General features: G+C 48.1%; 1 protein-coding gene across 1 annotated transcript in view; it reads left to right on the top strand.

Annotated features, from left to right (window-relative positions):
- Positions 1-9,736: 9,736 nt before the first annotated feature.
- IPPK (inositol-pentakisphosphate 2-kinase) overlaps positions 9,737-25,461 on the top strand; it is a 57,425-nt gene continuing 41,700 nt past the window's right edge. The window contains exons 1-4 of the mRNA XM_068973741.1: positions 9,737-9,817; positions 18,317-18,364; positions 20,432-20,527; positions 24,133-24,199. Coding sequence (XP_068829842.1) covers positions 9,737-9,817; positions 18,317-18,364; positions 20,432-20,527; positions 24,133-24,199 — 292 coding nt within the window. The remainder of the gene's footprint in view (positions 9,818-18,316; positions 18,365-20,431; positions 20,528-24,132; positions 24,200-25,461) is intronic.

Raw genomic sequence — 25,461 nt, 5'->3', positions numbered from 1 at the left:
CTGACCCCTGCTCCAGATGACTGTGCATGCAGCAGTGCGCTGTAATTCTAGCACCTAAAACAAGAAAACTAGGGCCGGCAGTAGCCCTGGTGATGGGAACTGGAGGCACCCGGAGACCCATCTCAGGAGGCGTGGGAGGGAGGGAAGACCTGGCTTGCCTCTTGTGATGGGCCTCACGTGCTGTGAGTGCCCAGCAGTGTGGCAGTGAGAGCACATTGCCTTTGTACTGTCCTGATCAGGAAGCAAAGAGATTTACATGACAGCGGGGTCCTCTGCCGTCCAAACTCTTGGTCTTTGTACCCCAGGAATGAATGGGTACAGGCAACAGAGGTTACTTGTTTGTCAACACAGAACCACGTTCATCTGCAGGAATGTGTTCAAGGTACACTGAGCCGTCCCAGCGGTTGCTTGTGACTGTGAGTAGGGTACAAATCATGTCTGAAGACACAGAAAGTCTTAGGACACTTTGCCGCCTCTCCAGTCTTAGTCAGACCTAAGTGATTTCACCCAAACTTCAGGGTTTCCCTCAGGGAAGCTGTCTGAAATCAGGGTCCTGCTGCCCTGGCATCTCCCCATGACCCCACCCTCCACCTGAAGTCTCCCTTGGCCTCATGGTCACTGAGAGGCCCCTCCCTTTGACAGTCCCCATCCATCCTACTTGGGTAGTGTGAACCCATGTTCAGTTTGAAACTTTCTTTCAAAAGAGACTTGTTTTTCTAACTCAGTAGCTAGAAGAAATCTTCTTTCCCTCCTGGCCTGTCATCCCAACAGGCCTCTGGAAGAGGTTGTGAAGAAAGCCTGCCGCAGATCTGGAGGAGAGGGTATTGACACTGGGCTAAGCAGAGCAAGTCCTTTCACTTGGCGCTTGGTCCAGTCTTGCTTGTTGGGGTGTTTCATTTGCACAAGTGCAGATGTTGAGGTCTTCCCTACCCCTCAGCGTGCTTGGGTCCTTGCATATGTGCTTCTTCATTTCACAGGTGGAGTGGCAGCCTCCTGAGTGGGTGGGGGTCCCGCGGAGCCTGTGGGAGAGGTCAGTTGGAGCTGAAAGGCTTCCCGTTTGGTTGTGTTTTCCACGAGGGAATGTCCCTGTTGCCGCCACCTCCTCCGGCTCCCTACAGTGGTTTTCACCCTCAAACCCAGCATGTTACCACAGCTGTAAACAACAGCACCAGCTTTGAGACCTTGCCTCCTATGTTTGGGAGCCTCCTGGGAAAATAGAGATGCCTCCGTTCTGACATCTCTTGGTGTAAAGTTTTGACAGGGACCAGATGCCATCAGGTTTGCCTCTGTGCTTACCTTTCAGTTGTGTTCAAACAGCAGAGCTGGAAGAGCTGTGTGTTACCATTTTGTGGGAAAGTAAACTGGCTCTTGTGAATTCACCTCAGTCATCCATGAACTGGATCCTTTATAAGCTCAGGTCCCTGGAGTGGAGCCCCCCCCTTTCCCTGAAACGTAAACAGAGCTCCTCCTTCTAGGTGAAAGGCAATGCCATGGGACCTTATCCACAGAAAAGGCTCCCTGCATGGACTCTGTGAGCACACCACCTCATGGGCCTCCGTGAGAACAGTAGGAATCACTGATCTCACACACACACACCAGGGTTCCGTTTGTTCATCTCACTCTTAAGGAATCAAGTTTGTTTTATTTACCCTAAAGTGTTTGTGAAGTACAGTATACATACAGAAGAGTGAAGCAAGTGTCCATTGGCTGCGTATTTCCAAAATGTTCACACTGTGCAGCCACCGTCCAGATGAGAAACAAATGCAGGCAGGCAGTCTCCCAAAGCCCTCCTGCTTTCTGCTCCCACTCCCAGGGATAACTTCCTGAGTCTGTCAGTGCAGGTCACTTGTGCCTTTTTCTGTACTTTACATAAATGAAATTGAAAGCATTAGTCGCTCAGTTGTGTTTGACTCTTTGCTACCCCGTGGACTGTAGCCCACTAGGCTCCTCAGTCCATGGAACTCTCCATGTGAGAATACTAGAGTGGGTAGCAATTCTCTTCTCCAGGGGATCTTCCTGACCCAGGGATTGAGCCTGGGTCTCCTGCATTGCAGGGAGATTCTTTACCATCTGAGCCACCAGGGAAGCCCACTTTATATAAATGGAAGCATACAATAGAGACCCAGACCTATAATATACTTGTTTACCAAACTGCATTGATTTCTCCCACCATCATCAAAGATATAAAATCAGTTGAATGTAAAATAATGGGAAAAGGGTCTTCCCTGGTTGTCCAGTGGCTAAGAATTTGCCTTCCAACCCAGGGGACATGGGTTCAACCCCTGATTGGAGAACTAAGATCCCACATGCTGAGGTGCAATTAAGTGTGTGTGCTGCAACTACTGAGCACATGCATCAACTAGAGAGAAGCTTGTGTGCCACTGTGAAGATCCTGCATGTCACAATTAAGACCCGACACAGCCAAATTAGATAAATATTGGTTTATTTAAAATAATGGGAAAATACATTCCATGCAAACAGTAGCTGTAAAAGAAGAGTGACTCTACCAATATCAGACCAAATAGACTAATTAAGACAGATTATTACAGGAGACAAAGAAGAACATGTAATGATCAAAGAGTCAACTTAAGACTTCCTTTGTGGCACACATTCTTAAGGGCCAGCATTACCCTGATAGTAAAGCCGAACAAGGACACTATAAAAGAAAATTAAAAGCCAATACCCCTGATGAAGATAGATGCAAAAATTCTCAACAGAATGCTAGCAAACCAAATTCAAGGGTGCATTAAAAGTTCATCAAGTTCAATTGGGATTTATCCCTGGAAAGTAAGAACCGTTCAGCTTACATAATCAGTAAATGTGGTATACCACATTAACAGGATGAAGGTAAAGAACACACGATCATCTCAGTTGAGGCAGAAAAAGCTTTCTGACAAAATTCAACATCCTTTCACAATAAAAACATCCAACCTGGAACACAAGGGAACTACCTCATCATAATAAAAAGACATGTGAAATCCACAGCAAATATATGCAGTGGTGTAAGACTTGAAAGCTTTTCCTCTAAGAGCAGGAACAAGGCAAGGAAGCCTGCTTTCACCACTTTTATGCAACAGAATTGGAAGTTCCAGCAGAAGAAAAGTCATCCAGATTGGAAAGGATAAAGTAAAGTTTTCTCTGCAGATCTCATATGTAAAACTCTGAAATTTTTCACAGAAAATATTGTTATAGTTAATAAATTCAGCAAAATAGAAGGATACAAAGTCAATACACAAAAATCAGTTTTGTTTCCATACACTAACAATGAATAATATGAAAAGGAAATTGAGAAAGAAATCCCATTTACAGTAGCATCAAAAATAATAAATATTGGACTTTCCTGGTGGTCCAGTGGTTAAGAATCTGCCTGGTAATGCAGGAGACACAGGTTCGATCCCTGGTCTCGGGAGATTCCACATGCCATGGGGGCAACTAAGCCTGTGAGCCACAATTACTGAGCCCGTGCTCTGGAGCCTGAGTGCCACAAATACTGAGCCCACACGCCCTAGAACCCATGCTCTGCAACAAGAAACCACCACAATGAGAAGCCCACACACCACATCTAGAGCGTATACCTCACTTGCCACAACTAGAGAAGACCAACGTGCAGCCACGAAGCCCCAGCACACCCCCCAAAACAGCAAAATTACAAAAATAAATGCCCACAAATAAACTTAACCAAGGAGGCAAAAGACCTGCATACTAAAAACTATAAATCACCGATGAAAGAAATTGAAGAAGTCACAAATAAGTGGAAAGAAAATCCTGTTTTATGATTGCAATAATTATTCTTAAAGTATCCATACTACTCACAGCAGACCATAGGTTCAGTGAAATCTCTTATTAAAGTTCGTCCATTTTTCACACACATACACATGCGCACACACACATATACACACGTGCACACACAAAATCTGAAATTTGTATTGAACCACAATAAACCCTGTATACCCAAAGAATTTTTGAGAAAGAAAAAGCTGGAGGACCAACACTTCCTGATTTCAAACTACGTTACAAAGATAAAATGACATGATACTAGGACTTCTCTGGTGATCCAGTGGTTAAGACTGCACACTTCCACTGTGAGGGATGCGGGTTTGATCCCTGGTTGGAGAACTAAGATGCCACCTGCTGTGCAGCATGGCACAAGAAGAAACAAAAAATCAATATGCTTCTGTCATAAAAACACACTGATCAATGGAACTCTGTTTCATTAGAAAATCCACAGTGTCAAAAAGATATGGCACTGAAAGATGAATTCCCTAGCTTGGTAAGTGCCCGATATGATCCTGAAGAAGAGTGGACAAATAGCTCCAGAAAGAATGAAGAGGCTGAGCAAAAGTGAAAAAAAATGCCCAGTTGTGGATGTGACTGGTGATGGAAGTAAAGTCTGATGCTGTAAATAACAGAATTGCATAGGAACCTGGAATGTTAGGTCCATGAATCAAGGTAAATTGGAAGTGGTTACACAGGAGATGGCCAGAATGAACATCAACATTTTAGGAATCAGTGAACTAAAATGGACTGGAATGGGTGAATTTAATTCAGATGACCATTATATCTACTACTGTAGGCAAGAATCCCTTAGAAGAAATGGAATAGCCCTCACAGTCAACAGAAGAGTCTGAAATGCAGTACTTGGGTGCAGTCTCAAAAATGACAGATTGATCTCTCTTTCCAAGGCAAACCATTCAGTATCACAGTCATCCAACCACTATGCCCAACCACTAATGTAGAATAAGCTGAAGTTGAACGGTTCTGTGAGGACCTACAAGACTTAGAACTAACACCAAGAAAAGGTGTCCTTTTTATCATAGGGGACTGGAATGAAAAGGAGGAAGTCAAGAAACACCTGGAGTAACAGGCAAGTTTGGCCTTGGAGTATGAAATGAAGCAGGGCAAAGGCTAACAGTTTTGTCAAGAGAATGTACCAGTCATAGCAAACACCCTCTTCTAACAACACAAGAGACAACTACACACAGACATCACCAGATGGTCAACACCGAAATCAGATTGATTACATTCTTTGCAGCCAAAGATGGAGAAGCTCTATACAGTCAGCAAAAACAAGACCAGGAGCTGACTGTGGCTCAAATCATGAACTCCTTATTGTCAAATTCAGACTTAAAGTGAAGAAAGTAGGGAAAACCTCTAGACCATTCAGGTATGACCTAAATCAAATCCCTTATGACTATACAGTGGAAGTTATAAATACATTCAAGGGATTAAATTTGATAGAATGCCTGAAGAACTATGGACGGAGGTTTGTAACATTGTACAGGATGTGGTCAAAGCCATCTCCAAGAAAAAGAAATGCAAAATAGAAAATGGTTGTCTGAGGAGGCCTTACAAATAGATGAGCAAATAAGAGAATCAAAAGGCAAAGGAGAAAAGGAAGAATATATCCATCTGAATACAGAGTTCCAAAGAACAGCAAGGAGAGATACAAAAGCCTTCCTAAGTTCCTCAGTGATCAATGCAAAGAAATAGAGGGAAACAACAGAATGGGAAAGACTAGAGATCTCTTCAAGAAAGTCAGAGATACCAAGGGAACATTTCATGGAAAGATGGACACAATAAAGGACAGAAATGGCATGGACCTAACAGGAGCAGAAGATATTAAGGTGACAAGAACACAGAAGAACTATACAAAAAGATCTTAATGACCCAGATAAACACATGGTGTGATCACTCACCTAGACCAGACATCCTGGAATCCAAAGTGAAGTGGGCCTTAGGAAACATCACTACAAATAAAGCTAGTGGAGGTGATGGAATTCCAGCTGAGCTATTTCAAGTCCTAAAAGATGATGCTGTTAAAGTGTTACACTCAGTATGCTAGCAAATTCGGAAAACTCAGCAGTGGATTGATACTTTTGAAAGAATTGATGCTTTCAAAATGTGGTGTTGGAGAAGACTCTTGAGAGTCCCTTGGACTGCAAGGAGATCAAACCAGTCAATTGTAAAGGAAATTAGTCCTGAATATTCGTTGGAAGGTCTGCTGCTGAAGCTCCAATACTTTGGCCACCTGATGTGAAAAGCCAACTTATTAGAAAAGAACCTGATGCTGGGAAACATTGAAGGCAGGTTGAGAAGAGGGCGACAGAGGATGAGATGGTTGGATGGCATCACCGACTCGATGGACTTCAGTTTGAGCAACTCCGGAAGTTGGTGATGGACAGGGAAGCCTGGCGTGCTGCAGTCCATGGGGTCACAAAGAGTTGGACATGACTGAGTGACTGAATTGAATTTCATATGCTGATGAGTGGGAGGTTTGGTTTATTCCATCCATTTTGAGGAAGGGTTGGAGATTTCCAGGAATTGAGCCACTGCCCACTCCTTGGTCTTTTGACAGTGCCTTGGAACTGTCAGAGCCCCTCTGTGTGTGTCATTTAGCTTGCTGATTGAGGATCAAGGTCTAGTTGGCTTGTCTGCCATCTTGGACCCATTTGATTCTAATTGGTTTGTGTCCTTGGGCTATGTCCTTCTTTCAAAAGTTGTGCATGGGGTCGAAAAAAGTTGGACACGACTGAGCGACTTTCACTTCACCTCATGCTTGCTAGTGCTAGGTTGCTTCAGTCATGTCCAGCTCTTTGTGACCCATGGACTATAGCCCGCCAGGCTCCTCTGTCTACAGGATTCTCCAGGCAAGGGTACTGGAGTCGGTTGATATGCCCTCCTCCAGGGGATCTTCCCCTCACTTCACTTCTACTCTAGCAACAGATTCAGTGCAGAAGCAGATGTGAGACTATGGCTATCCTCCAGGGAGCTATACTTGAAAGAGATTTGCAACAAAATTGTACAACAGTTGCCACTCTTCTCTGTATTTTGGGGAACTATCACTTTTTAAAAAGCTAATGTTCCTTGATCCCTATGGCATAGCCTTACCTGACTATGCAACCTCTCCCTGCTAACCAGGGGATAGGGCACAGTTCTGGAGGTGCTAGCCTACTGTGTTCCCCCTTTCCCTGGCAAAGTAATAAAGCCACACTTTCTCCATAAAAAATAAATAAAAAGGTACTATTTATTGCTTTAAAATGAAAATGATTTTTAGAGCTTTAATTTATGATACACATCATATTATAATATAAATTTGTAATATGGTAAACTGTGGTGCTGGAGAAGACTCCTGAGAGTCCCTTGGACAGCATAGAGATCAAACCAGTCAATGTTAAGGGAAATTGACCCTGAATATTCACTGGAAGGACTGATGCTGAAGCTGAAGCTCCAGTATTTTGGTCACCTGATGCGAACAGCTGACTCATTGGAAAAGTCCCTGATGCTGAGAAAGATTGAGGGCAGAAGGAGAAGAGGGCATCAGAGGATGAGATGGCTGGATGGCATCACTGATGCAATGGACATGAACTTGGGCAAACTTCAGGAGATGGTGATGGACAGGGAGACCTGACGTGCTGCAGTCCATGGGGTCCCAAAGAGTTGGACACAATTGGGCAACTGAACAACAAAACATGGCTTGTGGGACTTAGTTCCCTGGCCAGGAATTATACTTCAGCCCTTGGCAGTGAGAGTGTAGAATCCTAACTACTGCACCATACCAGGGAATTCTTGTCAATCATTTTTTTAGAATTTAAAATGGTCTTGAGAGTAAGAGTTTGAGACTCACTTATCTAATTTAATCCTCATAGCACGACTGAGCAACTTCACTTTCACTTTTCACTTTCATGCACTGGAGAAGGAAATGGCAACCTATTCCAGTGTTCTTGCCTGGAGAATCCCAGGGACGGGGGAGCCTGGTGGGCTGCCACCTATGGGGTTGCAGAGTCGAACACGACTGAAGCAACTTAGCAGCAGCAGCAGCACCTCTATGAGATCATCAGTCCCACGTCAACAGGGAATAAACTGAGGCCTGGAGAGGGAAGAGATCTGCCTTTTGTTTCACTGCCATTAAGTGGCAAGGGCAGAATTCAAACCTCCTTAAAGTGTATACCTCAAGGTTCAGTGAAACCTACTCCTCCTGTGGGCAGATGGGGTAGGGGGTCCCCAAAGAAAGAAAACCAAGCATGGCTTTCTTGACACAGAAACCATTTTTGGCGTAAGCCATTTCTTTATCTAAGCCTGACCACAACTCTTGCCCTTGAACAGGTCTCAGTAATAATGATCTTAAGGTAATAATGTCATCAGGCATGAAAAGTAACAATAGGAAAGACACTTTATGAGTAGTAAAGACTCTCACTTCTGTTTCAGTGGTAAAGATTAGTCTGAAGTGCCATTAAGTTGGGACCAAAGGGATGATATGAGTCATCCAGCCCTGCATTTCACACGATGTACTCTGCATATAAGTTAAATAAGCAGGGTGATAATATACAGCCTTGACATCACTTTCCTGACAGAGGTCCATATAGTGAAAGCTATGGTTTTTCCAGTAGCCATGTACTGACATGAGAGTTGGGCCATAAAGAAGACTGGATGCTGAAGGACTGATGGTTTCGAACGGTGGTGCTGGAGAAGCCTCCCGAGAGTCCTTTGGACAGCAAGGATATCAAACCAGTCAATCCTAAAGGAAGTCAGTCCTGAATATTCACCAGAAGGACTGATGCCGGAGCTCCAATATTTTTGTCACCTCATGCAAAGGCTCATTGGAAAAGAACTTGATGCTGGGAAAGATTGAGGGCAAGAGGAGAAGGGGGCAACAGAGGATGAGATGGTTGGATGGCATCACTGACTCAATGGACATGAGTTTGAACGAACCGTGGGAGATAATGAAGGAGAGGGAAGCCTGGCATGCTGCTGTTCACGGGGTCACAAAGAGTAGGACGCGACTTAGTGACTGGATAACGAGATGATGTAGACCTTTTCTGCCTCTCATGAGTTCATCCAGCGGAAGTTTGCACTCTTACTGCCCAAAGCTCCTTTACGCTTGAAACTTCCTCAGTTGTCCGATTTGGGGAGACACTGGTTTGGGAAAGATCTCCGTGGATCTCCTTAACTTGTTGCAAGCAATGAATCCTTCCTTCTCCCACTTTTTGTGTTGACACCCACCAAAAGGCAAACCCAGGTTTTCAGGTAACTCTGGCAAGAGCGCCATTTAGGAGTCCATTTGCCTCTTTAAACCATGTATCCTTATTTGTAAGGTGTGGACCACAATGTTTCTGCTTCCTGGGATTACTGGTGTGGTTCTGCATCAGATGATATTAACAACCCGATGAGTGAGAAATTTATCCCATTCTACAGAAAAGAAGGCTGAGGCTCATGATCCAGTGGTCTCCAGCTTTAGAGACCACCCACCCCAGGCCCACCTGGACCGCCCCCTCCCCAGCTCCTACCCCTGCTGGGACCCCCTTGGCTGCTAGGCCGCCAGTACAACTCCACCCACAACCCGCCTGGACTACCGTTCACCAGCCGGCCACTTCTGGACGCCCGTGAGCCGCCGGCTCCTCCCGCTTGCCTCACTTCCGGCGCCCAGCCCGGAAACCTTCAGATTCTTAAGATCGCGCTCCGGAAGTGAGTCACTGTGCCAGTACCTAAGATGGCCGCCAGCCCATCGGTTTCAGTGGACGATAGATGAGAAGCCGGCGTGTACCCAGAAGTTGCCCGGCTAGGCAGTGGTAGCTTCGGGGGCGTAGCTTCCGGTGGCCCGCGCCTGCGAGTCCCCGCGCTGAATCTAGTGGAGGTGGCGGGTGACAGGCTCTGCTGCCCGGTCGGCGGCGGCTGGTGCCCAGGCAAACCAGCGGCCTCCAGCTCGCGGCCCCGCAAGGCTCCACGGCCGCACCGTGGGATGGACGAGGGGAAGATGGACGAGAATGAATGGCGGTACCACGGTGAAGGAAACAAGAGCCTAGTGGTGGCCCATGCGCAGGTGAGCGGTGGCCTGTCGGCGAGGTTCAGGGTCCTCACCCTACTCCCGGGGGGTTACGCGTCCCCCAAGAGCTCCTTCAGCTCAGGTCGGTTCTGCATCCCCTCAGCATCTACTACCCCGGATCGGTTCCCCAGCAGCCCTTCTCCCGATCGGTTGCGCGTTCCCCGAGTGTCACTGCCTCTCGGATAGAGAAGTTTCGCCTCCCCGCAGCATCACTACCCTGTCGGGTCGGTTCTGCCTCCGCTTTGTGTCACCGCCTTCCCCCAGATCAGTTCCGCGTCTCCCCAGCGCTCTTCCTCCTCCCCCTAGGTTGGTGCCGTGTCTCCCCAGCATTCCCCTCCATCCAGATCGGTTCCCTGTTCCTCTAGTGTTATCTCCTCCCCCTGGGTCTGTTTCGTGTCCTCCCAACGACCCCCATCCTAGTCTCACACGGGACCGCCTCCGACTGCCCAGCCGCGGTGAGGACGCCCGGTGTAATCTTAGGCAAGATAGAGGTTACGGGCAAACTCCGGAGGAAGAAGCGAAGTGCTTGGGGTGCGTGAACTCCGCAAGCACCGAGGGAGTTCCGCCTCTGAAATGCAGGGAATTGCTTTTCTCCTACTGCTGTTGTTAATATTAGTGGAGCATTGTCTACAGGTGCTTCTCCAGAATCTTCTAGAATTTAAAGAATTTCCCTTTCTTTATTCAGTAAGGATGAGAGTTTCAGAGAATGCAGTAAGGACTCTCAGTGAGTTGAATCCCAGGAAGAGAAGCTTGTGGGTTTGTGTAAAGGCCCGGATCTCTCTGACATCTTGCTGTCTGATTCAGCCAGGCAGGAATGTGATGGGCTGGGGGAGGAACCAATAGGTGTTACTGAGGGCTTAAGAGGATGGGAGTTGCATTTACACAGAGCTGGGCGGAATCCCGGTTCTGCCACTGCCTGGCTTAGGTTCAGTTTTTGCATTTGCCGAGTGGAACTGGTTAACAGAATCCCCTTTGCGGAATTACTAGAAAGATGAGCTGGACAAGTTATGCAAGTGATAACTATCATCCCCACTTGGCTCAGTGGTTAGGAGCTCTGACCCAGCCCAACAGCTCCTACAGGGTGATTGGCGCAGGAGCTGAGTGATGTCCGGCTCTGTTGTTCCTGGGTGCCCTGGGGCAGCTGTAGGGTAAGCTGCAGTCACCGAGGTGGCCCCTGTGTTCTGCGTTTTGTTACCCATTAGCACTATTGGGAAACTGAAGAAGTGAGACTGCAGGCTTTGCTCAAGATCTTTAGGATAATTAATAATTGACAAGGCTTAACCTGAAGCCGCTCTTCTCTGTCAGTCTGCTGGGCCTCATTGTGTTTCAGGGTTGGTCAAAGCCCCGGATAGTCCAGCATGAGTCCCTTTTGTTGTTTGAATATTGTGTGACCCCCTGCATCCTTTCACAATTCAAATACTCATATTCCAGTATCTTCATTTTATGTAAAGCTAATTAAGACTTCTTTTAGCTAATGAACTGAGTTTCAAAAATAGCATCAGATGAAGGAGCAATTTCCAGACTCAGAGTAAAAGGACACCAGGCCTTGGGCACTCAGATGCCTTCTCCATTGTCCCTGACAAGCATGTGTCCACTCTGTAGGGCAGCTGCCCCTTCCCTTGTTGCCCAGCTTCAGTTGTTAAAGTCTTGTTTCTTATTTCTTTAGACTGAGTCATCAGGCTACTCTGTTACCTGTTCTCTTCATTCTTTATTTTAAATCTAAATCTTTGTTACTGTGCTCATTCCTGCTTGGTGGTTGTTATCATTTGAAGATTATAATCACAAGCGGTCTTGTAAGAAAATGTTCCCACCAAGTGAACGCACTGAATAAAGGGAGAATTATGCCCCTTGTGTATTGAGAAACCTTTAGGCTTTGCTTGGGGCTTGAGGACCAGGAAGGAAGAGGGAGCCCTGGAAGGCAGCTTTCAGGGTCCACTGTGCCCAAGGAGAGGGTGTGTGTGTGTGAGTGGAATAGAAGAAGGTGGATGAGTGAGAACATGTATTCCTGCTCCCATGGGTGGACTCTCCAGACCCACCTCATTCATTCTGAAGTAGAGTGTGACCCTTACCAGGCTTCATTCAGACTGGGAGATGGTCACTTCCTCAGAGAGGGCATCATCTACTTTCAGGATTGAAAGATCCTTAAAAAGTGTTGAGGCAGTCCTGGGTGTTCATTGGAAGGACTGATGCTGAAGCTGAAGCTCCAAGACTTTGGCCACCTGATGCGAAGAACTGGCTCCTTGGAAAAGACCCTGAAGCTGGGCAAGACTGAAGGCAAGAGGAGAAGGGGGCGACAGAGGATGAGATAGTTGGATGGCGTCACAGACTCAATGGACATGAGTTTGAGCAAGCTGCGTGACTTGGTGATGAACAGGGAAGCCTGGCGTTCTGCGGTCCATGGGGTCGCAAAGAGTCAGACACGACTGAGTGACTGAACTGAACTAAAAAGTGATGAGTCCATCCCCTGTCCCTTCCAGTGTCAAAGCCTGACATACCTTCAGCCAGCCAGTCCTAAGGTCTGGCATCTGTACTGGAGGAACATAGGATGAAATAGTGTCTTCCAGCTTGGTGGGTTGGGAGGCTTCTGGGAGCACAGGACTTGCAGAAAATGAGATCTGGATATGGAAAAGTTAAGTGCAGGCCCAAGGAGGGCTGTAGTGTGCAGATGTGTTCAGGGTTGGGCAGTAAGAGATGACTGAACAGTAGGCCAGTTCTTGACAGGTTGCTGTCAACTTTCCAATGGCCCAGTGCTCAGCATCCTTGGGACCGGCTGTGCAATGTAACCTTTTCCCAGGCACTGGCCCTTGGCCCTGGCACCAGCCTTCTGCAGTGCTCAAAGGCTATGGCCAACTTGGCTCTGTATGCTGGTGCCTGGAGTCCCCAGCACTGACCCTGTGGGGGGCCTCGGGCAAGAGCATTTCCATTGTGGGCACATACTTTCCTTTCCTCACTGCAGCCTGAGGGTGCTGTCACTTGTTCTGGAGAGTGCACTGTACCTCTGCTCATGCTGAGCTGTGGTCGTGAAGCCCAGGGCAGCCCTCAAGTGTGCTGCTGCCACGTTGGATTTCTCTCCGGGTGGTGTTGCTTTTACATGTGCAGTGACCCTTCTTCAGCTTGGTCTTGTTGGCTTTGGCTTGGTGGCCTGTCCTGTGAAGGTCACTGTAAGACTGTTTGTCACTTGATCTCTTAAGTGCCTTCAGTGGGGCAAGTCACCCATGGCAGGCCAGGCAGAGGTTCCTCCCCAGGCGCTGAGCTGCCCCCCAGCTCCCCTCACCTCTGGGATGCAGAGGAAGTAGGGGCCCACTCCCTTTATCACACTAAGCTGTTGTGATGTTTTTCTTCTTATTGAGAGAGGTAACATGAAAGACTTGGCATCTGAGATCTTTTATCAAAAGTTTGTTCCTGATCTGTCAGGGTTTATGTCCTTTCTTAGATTCTGATTGGGCTTCAGATTGTTTCTGCAATTGTTTTGATGCCCTGGGATATTTGTGTGGGCCCCGAAGATGTGGGGTTCAAGCAGTCAGGGGCTGTGTGTTTCTCTTTTGTGTTTTAGGAGTTCTGATTTGTAGATCATACTTCTTAATGGAGATACTGGAAGCAAATAAGAGTTGTTCTTTTTTTTTTTTTTTAAAGACATATTCCCAAATCCTGGGCTTAATTTTCTCCTGAATCTAGTAGAAAGTTAGATATTTTAATGCTCTGTTGCCTATAGTATTTTTTTAACAAGTAACTTATTCTGTATTTGAGGTTTTTAATGGTATTCATACAGGTTCATAAAGCTGATGAGACTTCTTCTTGGTGACGTCTCACTGAAGAACTCTGCACGTAGCTCTGTCTTTATTCCTGGGATCACCTGCAGTTGAATGGTTAGGATTTGGTTCTTCCAAGACATTCTCTCTTTGGTGGTTTTCAGTCCTGGCCTTGGTGAGTGCTGAGCTCTGCCTTCCTGGCATTTGGAGGTGTGCCAGTCTAGGCCTGGTATCCTAAGGTGGCATGGTCACTTCCCCCACCCTGATGGTAATCTTCTTCCTCCTCAGTCAGAACTCAGTCAGGACAGCAGCTGCCCCTTTTACCAGGAAGGCAAGCAAGGTTTCTCTGTGCTGCAGGAGGACGAGACCCCAGCACTGGGTCACCCACCCCTTGGTTTGTTTGGACACCTGCCCTGTGGCCATCGTGTGGCCTTGGAGGGCCTGGGACTTTAAAGCCTCCCCTGGGACTTGCACACTTCTCTCTCACCCTCACTGTACTCCGCATGCACTTGTGGTTTGTCTTTACAAAACATTCTGCTTCTCTTCTTGCTGTTGGATTTTCCATCCTCTAGAAACCTTCAGAGCACCTCTTCTGCCGCAGTCCCTGCGTGTCCTGCCTGTAAATGCCACTGGGCTTACACCTCCACTGGCCTGTCTCCCACCTCATAACTCGGGTCTGTGTCTGCTTCAGGCCTGTGGCAGCTGTGGGTCCGTACACAGATGCAACTTGGGAAGGAAAGTGCCCTTCCTAGTCCAGGCACCTGCTGTCCCCACTTCCTGTCTGGCCTCCCTTCAGAGTCTTGGGCTCCTGCCTGTGAAATGTCTCACCTCACCCTCCATCTGTTCTGTCTGAAGCTGTCAGCCCCACACTGTCCGACCCCTTGTCCCTCTTATCCCTCTTCTGGAACTGCGGTGTGCTTCTGGTTGTTTCAGTGGGCGCAAGTGACCTGGCCTGATATTCTGTCCCAGGTATTCTGCTGGAAGATCTGGACAGTGGCTGGGTGGGGTGTCTGTGAGTGGTGGCCTCACCAAGAAGCAGAGCTGAGCCATTTTGGGGTGCCTGGGGCAGCACCCTGAGGCTCTATTCTTCTGTTGCTGTGTTTATCTGTCTCCTTTTCCCTTGAAAGTTGCCTGATCTCTGCTTCCCTGGGGTTTTCTTGGGGTCCTGTCCTGGGTAATATCCTCACTCTGGAGGAAGACTTGACAAGCTTGTCCTTCAGCAGCGAGGCTTCAGCAGCTCATCACATCATACCTTACCTTTGCCAAGAGGTCCTGGAGTCTTAATTCCACCCACAAATTTCCTCCTTTGGGCTTCACATGGGTAGGTGACCCTCTTACTATTTTGTTTTTGTATTCTTTTATTTCTGTTTAATGCCAATCATTAGTTCCTCTCACCACCCTAGAAAATACAGAATATTAGAAGGAAGAAAGCAAAAAGCATCCAGCATTTCCCTACTAGTAAAAATAATTTTTGTTAACATTTGATGCACTTCCTTCTATAACACGTTTGTATTGAATACTTAAGAATGGTATCTGTCTGTTTTTGTTTTCTGCCTTTTCTCTCAACCCTGCAGCATAAATATGTAGATACTTTTTCACACACACACACAAGGCTGCAGAGCACCGGGCAGCCAGAGTTCCTGTGCTGTCAGACGTTCACATGGTTGTGCTTTTAGAGCTGTTAGGAGCCAGGCTTTGCTGATGTCTTGATATTCGGATGACTTGGATGGGTTTGCAGTGGGGATCAAAGAGCATGTCCTAGGTCCTGGCACGTAACATGCCGGTCCTTCCCCACCACGACCTGGGACCCTCACTGAATGCTTTCTACTCTTTTTAAATTTATTTATATTTGGTTGCACTGGGTCTTTTTTGCTGTGTGTGAGCTTTCTCTAGTAGTAAGGAGTGGGGCCTACTCTTCCTTGCAGAATGCAGGCTCTGGGGCCTGCAGGCTTCAGTTGTTGGCAGCACACAGGCTCAGTAGTGGCGGCTCCTGGGTTCCTTAGCAAGTTCTAGAGCACAGGCTCCATAGTTGTGGCTCATGGGCTTATTTGCCCCTTTGCATGTGGGATCTTCCCCGAGCAGGGATCAAACCTGTTTCCCCTGCATTGGCAGGACCACCTGGCAAGTCCATCTCCTTCTTTTATAAGTAGAGTGTTATATACATTTTGAGATTGTTTCATGTGTGTGTGTGTATTTATATGTGTCATTTCTCCATTCACTGACTTTTCAGTCTTGTTGAAATCTTTGGTTTTCATCTAGTGTTTCAAGGCACAAGAGAGCACACCACACTTTTCTATCCTAAAGGACAGAAGAGGTGTGGGCCCCACCTAAGGTTCCCTGTCCTACTTTGCAACAGGGAAGAGCTGCCTCTGCCCCGGACCATGCAAAAACTCTTCTTCAGCCCCTCTTCTTAGTCTCATTCCTTTCTTTTCATGTTCTTAACATTTATCCTAGACACTATGAAGGAGATATATTTTAAACATCTAGATTCAGATGTTTAAAAGGAAAGGAGTTGTTTGCTTCACAACTGGTTAGAACTCTGTGAGCTGGCAGGGCCCTGGTGCTTACCAGATTAGGTGTTAATTTGGGCTCCTTCATGGGAATCTCCCTGTGGGCGGTTGCATCAGCCTTGCTACACACCATGGGTGGCCCTTGAACTAACTATGTCTTTATTCCAACGAGGGCTGGTAAGGTTGATTTCTCATCTTTTCACTTCTGTCCACTTGAATGGGTGTCGCCTGGTCCCATGGCTGGCCTTGGGGCATGTCACAGGGCCACCAACTCAGCCCAGTCAGACCCTCACAGGGGGCAGTTAGTGCTTGCTGTCCAAAACAGGTGTGCCCACTGAGTGCTTGCGTTTGTGGAGACTGGCCTTCAAGGCTGACACTGCAGCTCCTGTGGGGCAGTTTCTGGTGACAGTTTTAAATGATGAACAGGTCAGAAGAGAGAGCAGTTTTCCTTGAAGCAGACACAACACAACACTCAGAATTTCTTAGTAGGTCTTGAGAAATAGTGGAGTCCAGGTAAAAAGTGAGTGACTTTTAGGGGCCCGAGTTTCTGGGAAGTTGCCTAGAATTAGGGTTTCTGCATTATCAACTTTTGTTTTCCCTTAAATTTTGATGGAATCCTTGGCTAGTTGATTCCAATGATTGAATACTAATGTCTGCCTGGATTTGGGAGGGGTTAGAGATGGCTGGATGGCATCACTGGACTCAATGGACATGAGTTTGAGCAAGCTCCAGGAGTTGGTGATGGACAGGGAAGCCTGGTGTGCTTCAGTCCATGGGGTCGCAAAGAGTGGGACACAACTGAGTGACTGAAGTGAACTGAGGGGCGGGCACATGCCCTTGACCTTAGCTTCCCCAAGTCTGGGCTTGGGGCTCAGGGAGGTGATGGTTGTCTGGGGTTTTGAGAGGAGTATGTGTTGGCAGAGTGGGATAGGAAATGTTGGGGGTTGTGGGCTGGGGAAATGGATCTGGTCTCTATGGGCCTTGCTTGCTCTCCGCCATGTTTTGAGAGCTAAACCTGTACTTCCTGAGTCTCTTCAGTCACCAGCCCCTCCTGCCCGACCTGGACCCCAGTGCTCTAGACAATACCCAGACTGCTGTGCCTCCCCCTCCTCCTCCTGGCCACTGCTTTACAGGCTGGGTTCCCACCCAAGCCCTTCTGCCTGGAACTCTCTGTCTCCATGGGAATGGTTTCTGAAGTTGTCCAAATGGAATTAATCTCCCCCATTACCAAGACTCTGTGACACATCCAGGTTATTTCCTTGAAGAATGGCTGTTTTCAAAGGCTGTGCTTGTTTAAAAACTGATTTTTTTTCACATTGTTGACATGTATGTTAGCATTGTAAAAAATTTTTGAAATGTACGTTATATTTTTTGTATGTATTTTTTGAAATGTATGTTATATTACCATTGTAAAAAATTGGAAAACCCAAATAAACAGGACTTGAAAAAATTAAGTTCCCCAATTGTTGCTACCTGGACACATGGTTATCTGTTCTGAAGCTTTTTCAGACAGTTCATACAAACTCAGCATGCACATACTTTATCTTAAACAAGGGATAACATCATATGTGGGTATACAGCTTGATTATGACAAAGTACATGGACCTGTATTCTCACGACCAGCTCCTTCTAGAACCTTTCTCAGGGACCATCCCAGGTGCCAGAGATCTTAGTCTTACCTGTTTTTGAGCTTTATATAAATAGCACTGTACCCATACATCATTCTCGATCACACACACACATATATATGCACATATTTATAAAAATAGTTTCACTCTGACAGCCCCATCCTGTAATCTTTTTCACTCATCAGTGATGATGGCTATACCTCTGTGTCTGTAAATATGGATCTTCCATACTTTCTGGTAAATGGCTACATAGTATTCCATGGTCTGGAATACGTCCCCCTGTATTTACCCATCCTACTGTTGCTGGACATTTAGGTTGTTTACATTTTATTTGGAATTGTAAACAGTCCTTTTAGATGCAGTAGCTAAAATCTTCTGTGCATCTTTTTTTCCTTAAATCACTGGGAGTGGCCTGACTAGGTCAGAGAGCATACATTTTCCTAGTTGCTCTGTGTCCTCAGACATGTGGCCCAGTAATGGCCCTCACTTCCTCCCTGTGGCACTGGGTGTCCCAGGCCCTGGTGAGGACAGCTTTTTCTTCACAGCCGTCTACCTTTATCCCCAGGCTTTGTGTGGGTACTAATCAGACTCTGTTTTATTTTCCAATAGCGCTGTGTGGTGCTTCGTTTTCTGAAGTTTCCTCCTAATAGGAAGAAGGTAAGATCAGTGGATTTGCCACCCCATCATTAAAATAATTATTTAAGAAAACTTTGATTTTTTTCTGATGCAAAAAAGTATTAATGCTAATTTTAGAAATTTGAATATGATACAAGCATTCAGTGCTGAAAGCAGTGTGCCCATCATTCCTGCAGGACCCAGTGCTTTGACCTGCTGGGTCATCACAGTTAGTCCCTGGGTAGTGAGTCAGGAGCCTCCCAGACTAGTTCAGAGAGCTCTGCTTATGACTGGGAAGCCCACGGCTCCGCTTTGCCATGGCGATTTCCTTGCACCCCACTGCCTCAGTTTCCCTATCTGTGGAAGGCTAGCCATGAAAATGAAGTCTGTAATGCTGTGGTAGACAGTGTTACAAGTCACAGCTGGCAGTTCAGATGGCGCGCTGGGTTTCTGTTCTCTGAGTCACCCGAGCAAAGTACTGTGGGCACCCTTAGAAAACCACTGTTGTCTGCTGCGTGCCTGCTGACCCCCGAGATGCAGTGTCTGTCTGCCTTGAGGTGTGATGTTGCCGTGGTGTTTATCTAAGTGGCCACAGAGGTCAAGATGCACTAGCCCTGTGGGAGCCTTTCGTCTTTCATGGCCAGTGGGGAGGGCATGCTATGAGCATAGACTCTATCTGAAAAGGGGAGAAAAGGCCGGAGTTGCAGGTCACACCCACACAGTGGGGCAGGGCCGTGGTGCTGGATGGTGAGTGGAAATTGGGCTCAAGATCAGGGTGATGGAGACATGAGTCACCATCTCACCTCATTTGAATTATGGTGAAACAGCCAGAAAAGATGGTGAGGTGGATGGCTTATGGGTGCCAACGGTGGCTGATTGTGCAAATGAAAGGCACCCTTGGGGGTTAGTTTCAAAGAATGAGAAGAGGGGCCCAGGGGAGAAAGCTGAGCCCGTGGTCACAGTGGGACTGGCGGCAGTGAAGTCTGGGGCCGGTGTGGTCGGTGCAGAGAAAGATGGCTCAGGATAGGGGGGAGGTGCAGCTGCTGAAGAGAATCGTGGGGGGAGGTTCTGTTTCTGTGGAATCCAGAAACATTTCAGAGGCTGCCTCTAGTCCTCTCCCCTCCCCCTGTCCCCCACTCGGGGTCTCTGGAGCCTAGCCTTGGTGAAGGGTCAGAGTCCTCTGGATGCCTCTGTTTTCAGTTCTTTCTGTTTACATTTACTGGGGTAATGTCTTTCAAGGCAACAGTTTGCTGTTGTTTGTTTGTTTGTTATATAAATGGCTGTATGTGATGCCAGCTGCATTATTTGTGGGGAATTGTGTCTGTTAATTCTGTCAGTAATAAGACCTTTATGTCAGAAGCCTGTGGCCACAGCTCTACAGAAGCACTGGGTGTGTTCTGGAGTTTTTTGCCAGGCTTCATCCTAACGCAGTAGTGCCTTGGGGTGCAGGTTGTGGTCTGCCTGTGTTATGGTGCATGCCTAGCAGCTCAGACCAAGACCTTCTCAGAGCCTGAGTCGTGTGTCAGGCACCTCTGAGCCCTCTGTTGAAGAAGACAGCCCTCTCGATCCTGAGTGAGACCTGTGTTCAACCCTTTGTCCTTCTTGCCTTGGGTCAGAGTGAGGGATACGACATTGATTTTCTGTCTCACCTAAATCTCACAGCTTATCGACTCTTTAAGAACCTCCAGGGTAAAAGTGCTTTATTTCTACATTTAGAGGCCGAAGAATAAAATCTAAATATCTAGAAATTTTTGGATGGGAAAGATTTTTAAAGTCAAATTTCTCAGAAGGTGTGCACGGGCCACAGGTGGATTCCACCTGTGTGAGGAAGGCAGGGCCACAGATATGGTTCTTAAACTTGCAGCTTGGGAATCACATGGGGCCCCGAGTAGAATGCAGAGGTGGTCCAGGGGCCCTTGGGGACAGAAACTCCGTTGAGAGTGGCAGTCTTCATGGTGGGGCTTACCTTCCTCCGGGTCCAGGGCCACTGGTGGTTTTTGTGGCCACGTACCTGGCGGCCCTGTGTGTAACAGAGGCTTGTGGTGGTGTCGGAGTCCGCCTTCTAGGAGCTCCCGGGCATTGAGGCCTTCTCGTCCTTCTCTTTTACAGACCTCGGAAGAGATATTTCAGCACCTGCAGAACATAGTGGACTTTGGCAAAAATGTTATGAAAGAGTTTTTGGGTGAGAACTATGTTCACTGTGGGGTAAGTGATCTTTTTTCAACGTAGTCTAAATTCATGGGCACATTCTGTATCAAAGTACCAACTCCTCAATTATAGTTTGAAAGTTTGTGCTTCACAATAACCCCTGGTGTTAGTTACAGGGTTTCCAAGCGCTTTTCTCATTTTTGCCCCACGAGGTAGCAGAGCAGATCCTGTTATTCTCATTTGCTAGCTGAGAAGCCTGGGATTCTGAGATGCTTTGTCAGCCCTTAACTTGCCGGGACCCCTGGGACTCCACCACTCCACCCTCGGGGGGGCATTCAAGTTGGTGAGAGCTCTTGAGTGAGGTCCAGGCAGCAGCCTGGATCTTTGATGGGCACCTTAGAGCAAGGTAGGGAGGAGAGTGGGCCCCCATACTGGGAAGTGTGATCTGGTCTCGTGGGAGGTCACACGAGGGGTGGTGGCTCACGAGGGGTGGTGTGCTCACGAGGGGTGGTGGCTCACGAGGGGTGGTGGCTCACGAGGGGTGGTGGGTCACGAGGGGTGGTGGCTCACAAGGGGTGGTGGCTCACGAGGGGTGGTGTGCTCACGAGGGGTGGTGGCTCACGAGGGGTGGTGGCTCACGAGGGGTGGTGTGCTCACGAGGGGTGGTGGCTCACGAGGGGTGGTGGCTCACGAGGGGTGGTGGCTCACGAGGGGTGGTGGCTCACGAGGGGTGGTGGCTCATGAGGGGTGGTGTGCTCACGAGGGGTGGTGTGCTCAGCGGAAGCTCACGTGGGCTGGTGGCTCTGCCTGCCTGCAGGTGGTCTCTGTTGCTGGCTTCTTCTGGTCTCAGTTACGGAGAGGAGTACTTGTTACAGGAAGGTCTGCTGTTTGGATGCTCATGGAGCGGGCAGCATAAGAAGCCTCAGTGGAGTGGCCCTGTGCCCCTGGCCACCTCAGAGCAGATGGCCGTGGTCCATGTCTGGGACAGTCATTCCTACGCCTTGGCTTTGATCCCCGCTGCGCCTCTGCTTCTGCTGGCCTTACTGCTTGTCTTAGACCAGAACCCTGAACAGATGATCAGATTTGCCGTTTTGAACAGAGCGAGCAGTACTGCCTGTTTCGCAAGTTCTGTACCTTGTGTGCATCTTGAGAAAAATGCTGCCAAGAAAGTTCAGTGAAAGTTTCTGTGAAGCTTAAGGATCGCCTGGCAAAGTAGACTTTTAAGTGGCTCTGACAGCAAAATGTCCTCCTTTGCCAGCTTAGGATGTACTGTGGGTGGCGCTTCTCTGGGTTCCTTAGGGCTGTGATCTTATCTGAGGACTGGGGCTAAGGATCCTCTTCCAGGGTGGCCCAGAACCATCGAGCCTGCAGTGTGGTGCTGGCTGTTGACCTGCTGACGGGGGCTCAGCAGCTCCCCGTGTGGACTCTCTGCAGGGCTCTGAGCATCCTTGTGACTCGGGCCTGGCTCTTCCAGTGCGCAGTCTGAGAGATGACCTGTCAAGAAGTTGTGTCTGTCATTTCCACAGCATCCTGGAGTCTTCACAGATCAATTCTAGGCAGTATGGGACTACACAGAGGTAAAGGCCACTGAGGCCATCCTGGGGGCTGGCACCACCCCTCCCCAGCTGTCCTGTTAAATTGTGGAAGCCTGAGACCCACCTCCTGTGAGAGCCTAAGTAACTGTGTGCTGGCCGCCTCCTCCTCGGCCTGGACGCTGTCTGAGAGAACGCAGCTGTGCCGACTGTCAGTCCTTCTTGGGGCGAGAGCATGCTCATCTGGCCGAGTGGGAGTGTTACTCTGGCTCAGGAGCTCTAGGCCTTTCTTCCAGGAGGGGCCAGTGGTGAAGAAGAGTGGTGAGGAGCTTGCGGTTCCAGCCTGGCAGGTGGGAATGACACTGGGCTGTCCCTTCAGGGCCTAGGGCATGCTCTAACTCCAAGTTTGATTCTGTGTGTCCACAGTGGGCAAGGCTCTGGGCCTGTGAGGTGGATCCACAAGGTCACATTGTGGGGATATTCACCCTGTTGACATACCTCCTTCGCATGAAGACACTGCCTGAGTGAAACACAATCTGCTTTTCCTCCAGGTGGTTAAGAGGACTGCCACTCAGGCCCAGCACTGTTGAATGTGGGATACAGAGCACATCTCTGGTCCAAATAAGACCATATTCAGGCAAAATCAGCATTTTTGCCTGAAAACGATATGGTTTTCTCCTCCTGATGACATGAGCTAGGTTAGAGGGGAGCCCTGTTAAGAGCATTTCCCTCTTCTGTGTCCTGAGATGAGAAATGACTAGCCCAGTGAGAGCAAGGCTCAGACAGAGAGACCGACACACCCCTTGTGCCATGCTGCCTCCAATCCTGCCTGGCTGGTTTGGGGACTGATCTGGGCCTGTCTTCATGTGAGTTGGAGGTTAGGACAGTCTGGGAATGACTGTCCCAGACATGGGGAAAATTCCATCACGCAAAGGGTGTGATGGAGAAGGTGTGGCATGTAAATGGACAGGATCCCAGCATCCTCTTTCTAGGCCAGTCTCTTCCATCCCCTTAGGATTCTTTTTAAGTCAGAATTCTCCCACCCTGGAAATACAGGGAAGATGGTGAGCAATGTGTATTAAATAGAAACTCTTAGTTTGGGAGATTGCAAAGAAACAGCAAAGCAGAAAGGAGTTGCTTCTTCGTTTCTTGCCCAAATGCACCAAATATTAGCTATCCTGTAGCTGATGGGGGCACAGGATGTCCACCTGGGGATTTGTTTTTTTAAAGATTATTTATTTTATCAGGCTGTGCTGGGATGTAGTTGTAGCACATGGGATCTTCGATCTTTGCTGTGGCACGCGGGATCCTTAGCTGCACCTTGCAGGATCTTCTCAGTTGTGGCATGTGGGATCTAGTTTCCTGACCAGGGCTCAAACCCTGGCCCGCTGCCTGTGGGAGTGCGGAGGCTTAGCCACTGGGCCATGAGGGAAATCCCTTACTCAGAGATTACTATTTGATCAGACCCTGTTCCTTGAGCTGCTTCTCAGATGGGAATGTGAGAAGCCTCATGTTGCCTGAGGAGACAGTTGGTGAGGAAGTTTTTACAGGCAGAGGGCTGTCTCAGGCTCCTGCTCTGCCATCCACAGACCCCTGGAGAATGAGGATGAGGTCACCTTGAGAACACAGGAGCTGCCTGAGGAGTGTTCTCTGGAGACTGATTGTGGGTGACATTGGGCACGCTGCTAGCCACGGCCATTGTGGACACCAGCCACCCTGAGGAGGGCCTGTTCCTCTTAGTGCACAGAGACGTTAGTGGTGAGGAATCCACCAGTCAGCGCAGGAGACACAGGAGATATAGGTTCGATCCTTGGGTCAGGAGGATCCTCTGGAGAAGGAAATGGCAGCCCACTCCAGTATTTCTTGCCTGGAAAATTCCATGCACAGAGGAGCCTGGTGGGCTATAGTCCATGGGATCCCAAAGAGTTGGACATAATCTGGACATGTCCTTAAAATAACAGAGCAGCTTTTTTTCCCAAAACTCATATGCTGAGTGTTTTTTAATGTGGTAAAATATACAGAACATAAAGTTTACCGTTTTAAGCATTTTAAAGTCTGCGGTTCTGTGGCATTAAGTACGTTTGCCTTGTTGTGTAACACACACTGAGTATTTCTTATTTGTTCTTACAGGAAGTTGTTCAGCTGCCTTTAGATTTTGTGAAACAGCTTTGTTTAAAGATACAATGTGAAAGACCAGGTAAGGGTTTCTAAGTTACAAAATTTATAATATTCCATTTGAAGTGTTTGATGTTAGGCAGATACAGTTTTTAGCAACTTTTTTGCCAAGAACTTCATTATCAGGGGTAGAAATCCTAGGAGTTTGTGAATACAATTCTGGGTGTCATATATGTAGATCACTGCAGGGAATATATGACCAAGAACTAATTCATAAAAATAATGCTTTTGAGGGGCAAAAGGTAGCTGAAGGAGTTGGAGGAGAGTTAGGGAAGGGAAGGTGGGCTCTAGGGTGGTCTGGAGGAGTCCAAAAGAAAACCAGAGCAGACCTAAGCTGTGGAGGGTGGGCCAGGCCCTAGAGGAGGGCAGTCTTGAGGCCCTTCTTTCAGAAGCCAGCACCACCCAGCCTGCTTATCCTCTTGAGGTAAGCTGGGAGACTTGAGTTTTTGTACTTCCCACCACACCTCACTTACTTCCCTGAACTCTGGGAGTTGGTGACGGACAGGGAGGCCTGGCGTGCTGCGGTTCATGGGGTCATAAAGAGTCAGACACAACTGAGCGACTGAACTGGAACTGGATTACCATACATAGCTTCCCCCATCACCACACATGGCTTCTACCCAGCAGTAGAAATGTACCCCGCCCTCCTCAATATATACTTGCTCCTCCTCACCTCCCAGACTTTCCCCCTTCACCTTCTGCACCTTTCCCCGCTGGCCATACCTTCCCCATCACCACTAATATGTTCCTCCACCAAACCAAGTACCACAAATAGCAGCCCCCATCACCTCCAGTACCTTCCTCCATCACCTCACATGCCCCCCATCATCTCACAGACCACCCCGATCACCTTCCCCAGTCACCTCACATACCTCCTGCATCACCTCCCATACCTTCCCCCAATTACCTATCTTCCCCCATCACCTCACATATCTTCCCTCATCACGTCCCATACTCTATCTCATCTCTCATACCTTCCCCCATCACTTCCCATACCCTCCCCTCATCATCTCCCATACCCTCTCCCCATCATATCACATGCCCCCCATTTCCTCATACTTCCCCGCATCACCTCCCATGCCTCCCCTATCACTTCCCATACCTTCCCTCATCACCTCACCTACCCCCATCACCTCCCATTCCTTCACCCATCACCTGGTATACCTCCCACCATCATCTCCCATATACTCTCCCCATCACCTCACATACCATCCCCATCACCTCACATACCCCCCATCACCTCCCAAACCTTGCCCTATTACCTTACGTGTTCTCTGCCCATTA

The sequence above is a fragment of the Capricornis sumatraensis genome, chromosome 6, assembly GCF_032405125.1.
Source record: "Capricornis sumatraensis isolate serow.1 chromosome 6, serow.2, whole genome shotgun sequence".
NCBI classification, from domain to species: domain Eukaryota; kingdom Metazoa; phylum Chordata; class Mammalia; order Artiodactyla; family Bovidae; genus Capricornis; species Capricornis sumatraensis.
This window is presented reverse-complemented; position numbering and strand designations above follow the sequence as displayed.